Source organism: Primulina eburnea, chromosome 10 (assembly GCF_022965805.1).
Source record: "Primulina eburnea isolate SZY01 chromosome 10, ASM2296580v1, whole genome shotgun sequence".
Taxonomy (NCBI): Eukaryota; Viridiplantae; Streptophyta; class Magnoliopsida; order Lamiales; family Gesneriaceae; genus Primulina; species Primulina eburnea.
Window position 1 is genome coordinate 18,466,341 of NC_133110.1, and position 5,941 is coordinate 18,472,281.

Sequence of the window (5,941 nt, forward strand, 5' to 3'; positions counted from 1 at the left end):
CGATTGAGTTTCAGGCATCATTTTTCCTACCCGAACGTGACTGGATAACAATTAATTCGGGTTTTGGTATTTTCCCAAATCCAACTTTTCTAACAAAATACCGGACCTGAACTCCAACCCCTACTATCGATAGTCAAACTGTGTGTGTATCGAATAGCTTAAAATCATTGGGGTCAATTAAAATCAATGCATTATAAAGGGTCAATTAAGAAAGAGAGTAAAAGAAGAGGGTGAAAAAAGAATTAGACATAGGAAAAAAATCTTCTAAACTTCTAATCCAACATTCTTCATCCCAAAAGCAATGGCTTCCGTTTCTTTTATGCCTTCACATTTTCTACTCTCCCACTCTCTTCTTCAAGGTATTTGATAGATTTCATCTTTCATCCTTCTCCATTTTACACGTTAATCTACTCAAATTACTCATCAAAAGTCAGTTTTCTTTGGGTATTGAAGGTCTTAGAAGGAACAAGAATTCCAGCATTCTCTGCTGCAAGAAACATGGGCTCGATCAGAAAATCTGGTGATGTTAAATTTTCTTTATTTAACGGCATTATTCTGTTCATTTGACATATTTTTCATTGATGGGTTTTCTTTGCTTCGATGTTACAGTGTGAGTGTTCGGGAAGAAGAACATGTGCCCAGAAGGAGAGAGTTCTTGTTTCAGGTGGTTTCCGCAGCTTTTATTTTGCCTGCAGTTGCTCCAGTTGCATTGGCCGCTGATACAGGTAGAAATTTTTGTGTCTACCCTGATGCGATGCCTTTGCGTTTTAGGTGGTTTCAGCTGCGTTTAATTTGTTGCTTTGCCTTTTGAAATAAAAAATTCGACGTCTTTGCATCTGTGCATCTTAATTTATTTATCTTTTATTTTGTTGGTGCAAATTACCAAATGTTTATCAGTTATCATCGTGTTTATATGTAGAGGTGGCGGAGGATTTTCGTGTCTACACTGATGAAGTGAACAAGTATCGAATCGAGATTCCTCAAGGTGAGTCTGTATGTTTTTTTGTATTGTTTGCCATGTTATTGATGTTTTGCCAAAGGAAGATAGACTGTATCGAAGCATCCACTTGGAGGATTAGTCGCAAAGGAAGTGAACTAATTTACCATTTGAATACATCTGAAAAATCTATGGTGTTTTTTTAGATCACTTCGACAATGGCTGAGAACTAGAAGCATGAAATGGATTTGCATTTCTATGAATTTAGGATGAAACCATTGGTATAGAAAATGCCAAAGGAAGTTTCCCTTTCAACTGTATTTTCATGTGTAGTCTAAAGTTGTAAACCCCTGTCCTCCATAATTTGTTTTTAAAATCATATTTTAAAATTAGATTTAGACATTTTTTCGACCCTCTGAGCCAAAATTATCTCGTTCCTCTGCAAACAGGGCGTTGATGATTTTTCCCTATTGGAGTTGTGAGGTTGTGTTTTGGAGAATGGTAAGCAGTAAGCTGTATCTGAGAGAACCAGAGATGTGACTTGGACCACTTTTGTAAAGATAGTTCCTTGATCTTGAACTAATGATATTGTTTCTTCAGATTACTGGTTGACATTTTGCTCATTCAATTATTTTATTCCACCTTTTGAATTTGGATGAAAATATGCAGCAGATTCAGCCCGCATTCTGTTTTTTGACAAAGTAAAAGGTTGTGTTTTTGAGCAGATTGGCAAGTAGGAACTGGAGAAGGTGACGGAGTGAGGTCCCTTATAGCATTTTATCCTGAAGAAGCTTCCAATTCAAATGGTACAGTTCTAGTTGTAACGAATCCATTGCTTGAAAGATTAGGTTCATCGCTTTAATTTTCTTCTCGTTTTCTCCAGTGAGCATATTGATCACAGGCCTTGGCGCTGATTTTACCAGATTGGTATCCTTTGGCAAAGTTGATGCATTTGCAGAGAGCCTGGTAGCACATTTGTTATGTTTCCGTCTTTTTAACCATAAATTGCTCTCCATTCTCTGGCATGACATACCATGAAAAAGAAGACTTGCTTTAAGATCAAGTATTTCGTTCTTACAAGATTTCTGCTTCTAAACGGAAAACCAATTCGACAGGTCGGTGGATTAGACAGAAGTTGGCAGAGGCCCCCGGGCGTTGCAGCCAAACTCATTGACAGCAAAGCCTCTAATGGTAATGCAACAATCATTTTATATTCTCGATAAACTTGACGTCTACTAATTTTAAATGCTGCTAATTAAAAAGCTTACATTTTCGAAAATAAAAATTAAATAATTTTACATGCATACAACCCTACTGAAAAATATACTGTATAAAAATAATCGTAAATATTTGACAGTTAAAAAATTATAGCAGTTTAAAATGCCAAAGTCATCCAACAAAATATACGTAAACATAAACGAGTAAAAATCCTAATAATCATCCGCGTATCAAAACCAGCGTATAAAAATGTTCATGTCCTCTCAAAACTCATCAAATCATAATGTGCGGAAGAAATGTGGTCTTCGGGGCGTGCGCGCACATCCAGTCCTACCTACTCAGAATTCGGCACCTCCAGTCCCCTCATTGACATACTCACCGGCATCATTCACACCTAGTGAGTCTAAAGACTCAACACACCTGTACCGGAATAACAAGAACATATAAATAGCACACAGCAGTGAAAAATACACTGTAATCAACTTACCTTTCTTGAACTTAAAAAGTGTAAATGTAAACGTGTGATATGAAATCATAACATGCCAAAACAGCTCATCGTATCATCATATTCGTAAACAATAACTTTAATTGAATTTAGTTCCTTAGTTGTGACCTTCGTATTAGCTTTATCGTTTTATCATGATACGATCGATCCATCTACATAAAATCGTGGTATCCGACGATTGTCGGACATCAGCGACAATTACCCATCCATTGTGCCTATGCCTCATCATTAGCATTTACATATACATCATAAGCATTTACATAAACATCGTTAGTCACAACTAACTCTCATCCTTCAAAACATCATCATTTTCATCACTTATAAAAATCATGTATGTACGTAAATTTTTCTTAAAATCGAGCATGCAATGTATTTTTCATAATTTCATAAAAATCATATACATGATGCATAAACATTTAAAAACATGATAAATATGTGCTCAGGTCGCTGCCAGGACTAAAAACTCACCTCGGGTGCAAAATGGCCATTTTTCCCCTGGAAACCCAAAATGACCGTTTTACTCCAGGAACTCACAATTTCGACCGGAAGCTTACCAAACACCTCAAAACACCTCAAAACATATTTAAAAGTATTTCTTAGACGTGAACTCGAGCCTATTTCAAAACTTAATCGATTCGTTTTCAAACTTGGACCGGAGTCCCGGTTTTAACTCAAATCAACCCAAACTTCAACTAAACTTATCCCAACTTGAAATATGACTTAAACCTACATGTCCAGCCTTGAAACCTTTTATTCCAGCCTAGTTATAAACCACAAAACTGTGAGGCACGGGGCCGAAGAGGGCGGGGGGTGATCGCCGGTGTCATGAGGTTGCACGGACAATGAGCGGCTCCTGGCAGGCTTCGAGGCGGAGGGAACATGGATGAACCGATCTTACACCGGGAGGAGAGGGATTCCGAGACTATTCAATGTAATGGACTGCACAGTTGAAGAGGGCTTAAAAGATTTGATATGTTCTACTCATATCAAGAAGGTGCATCTTCTTTTCGGTAGCTACATAAGAACTCCAAAGTTAAGCGTGCTTGACTTGCGGGCAATTTTGGGATGGGTGACCCCAGGGAAACTGGGAAGTTTCTCAGGGTGCATGTGAATGAGGACATAAGCACGCTGGAAAGACTCGTCTTGGTACAGTGAGGACAGTCGTCGAATCTGGGCGTTACAAAAACTACCCTAAAACGTTGATGGAATTTTACTGCACGAGCTAACTCAAGACCCTAGTGCACCTAACGTTCTATACTTTCGATCCTATCCCAAAACCACGCGGACCAATACCTAACCAGCTATATAGGGACCATGTTCCAACCCAAGAGACTCCCTGGACCGACCTCAGCTGACCCTATTGCCCAAAACACCAGCCCCTTGAGATACCCACAAACCCGCACCGCATAAGCCAACCGAGCCACACATTAACTTAGCCCTCCGACCAACTCCTAGACCACGACCAGCTGTGCGTGGCCCTCTCCCAGCCTCGTCACGACCCATGAGGTCAGCTTCTTGACTGGAAATCGAGCCATGCAAGGCGGTACACACCAAAGCCTTCGATCTTGCTAAAACCGAGCCAACCTACACCAAGTACCGATCGGACCTCACCTAGACCCATCAAGTTTCGACTCCAGCCCTTAACCCTCTTCTTTCTCGACAGTATCAGCACCCTAGCACTCAAATTCGGCAGCCCCTTGCACTATAGTTAATTATGAACTAATGGGCCAAAAATAAAGATTATGGTATACAAAAAGGTGTCGGGCCCATTAAGCACTAAATCAAAACCAACAAGCCCAAAAATGTTCCCGAAAAATATTTCGTTTAGATACGTTTAAGAAAATATTGCCCGAACACTCAAAAAGTCCTCCGACTAGCTAAAATTCGCGTACCCTGTACAAAATATAACCTGATGAGTAAAAATAACCAACCATGGCCTATAATCAAAAATCATACTTAAAACACCTCATGTTAAATAATTAAACAATAATTATTCATTAAAAATATTTTTCCTGAATATCCTCGGCCTCCGTTCCTGGTTCGAACGCGAAATTCAACTTAAAATCCTAATGTATGAAACTTTAAATAAACCATGAATTAAAACACAAATTCAGGAAATAAACATCCATTTAATGCATTAAAACAATTTAATAAAATACAAAAGAAATTTAATAACTTGCATGCATGTGGTTTACGTAGACCATCAAATTTTCGGGACATTACAGTAAGTTTGTCCTTTATATGCTGCAACTCGAGTTCACCTTCAAAACAACGTTACACTTTTCAAAAATGCCATTTTCCTTTAAAAATAATCCTTATTGAAACATCCAATGTGCATTCCTTGATATGGCATAGAATAGTTCAGTCTACTTCGAATGTTATACCTACCTGTTGTGAGGTATTAAAGTGTTAATGTATTATGATGTCATGATGTGTGATATATGCAGCTGCATCCATTAATGAACAATTTTTACCGATCAGGATTGTATTATATCGAGTACACGTTGAAAAATCCGGGTGAGAGCCGTAGGCATTTGCTTTCAGTACTTGGGATGGCAAATAATGGCTTCTACAACCGATTATATACAATTACCGGACAGGTTTGTTTTGCTAAAACCCTTTCCTTCTTTGGCTGTTTCATTAAGTAGTTTTTGACACATAGTGAGAAATGATGGTTTACGTGTCATGCATCACGATCTTTAGCTTATAAACTAAATGTTTTACACTTACATGGATTGCAGTTTGTTGATGAAGAGGAAGAAAAATTTGGTTCGAAGATTCGGAAAGTAAGCTAATTACTATTATTGTTATTACTATTATTTTGTAATATTTGTAATTCTGATGTATCTCTATTTTGCTACTTTTTTTGTAGGCTGTTTCTTCGTTCAGACTGACTTGATCAATGGTTAGTGAAGTTGGCCACAGATTTTTGACAATTTTTGTAAAACAACAGTTCTCCAGTTAATGGTTTGTATTAGTTTTGCAATTTATCTAAACTAGCAAACGTTGCACAAGCGAAATTCTTTTCATGCAAGGGACTAAAAACACTTGGGTGGTTTGGTTAGCAGGATAAAGGGCTTATACATTAGTTATCACTCAGTGTTTGGCATGAAGTTTGTGTATTTGAATTATCTCATGTCCAGCATATGGGCCGGCACGCATTGTACATATAGGATACTGATGTTGAAAAGAAAATGAGAAATTAATTATCATGGAAAAATGGGTATTTAAATTATTAAAAAATAGAGATTTTTTTTTAAAAAAAAAAAACTAAATGTACA

The 5,941-nt window shown here is 37.7% G+C and overlaps 1 protein-coding gene across 2 annotated transcripts; it reads left to right on the forward strand.

Moving 5' to 3' along the window:
• The first annotated feature begins 205 nt into the window (after positions 1-205).
• On the forward strand, positions 206-5,724 carry LOC140803178 (psbP domain-containing protein 3, chloroplastic). Of its 2 annotated transcripts, XR_012111790.1 has the most exons (11): positions 206-359; positions 454-520; positions 610-725; positions 920-985; positions 1,663-1,743; positions 1,821-1,903; positions 2,053-2,128; positions 5,142-5,260; positions 5,402-5,446; positions 5,533-5,637; positions 5,669-5,724. XR_012111790.1 is itself a non-coding variant. In XM_073158893.1 (10 exons), the coding sequence occupies exons 1-10, from the start codon at positions 302-304 to the stop codon at positions 5,557-5,559; spliced, it is 738 nt and encodes a 245-aa protein (XP_073014994.1). In that variant the 5' UTR covers positions 206-301; the 3' UTR covers positions 5,560-5,724. The 2 variants fall into 2 exon arrangements, 1 of the variants encoding a protein (XP_073014994.1); XM_073158893.1 differs by having other exon boundaries at positions 5,533-5,724.
• Positions 5,725-5,941: the final 217 nt, after the last annotated feature.

What these genes read in the sequence shown, in the direction of transcription:
- LOC140803178 (XM_073158893.1), top strand. Translation starts at nt 302, where the DNA reads ATGGCTTCCGTTTCTTTTATGCCTTCACATTTTCTACTCTCCCACTCT. An exon ending in ATGCATTTGCAGAGAGCCTG is followed by an intron (nt 1,904 to 2,052) that starts GTAGCACATTTG and finishes CCAATTCGACAG; the next exon opens with GTCGGTGGATTAGACAGAAG. An exon ending in TGACAGCAAAGCCTCTAATG is followed by an intron (nt 2,129 to 5,141) that starts GTAATGCAACAA and finishes TTTACCGATCAG; the next exon opens with GATTGTATTATATCGAGTAC.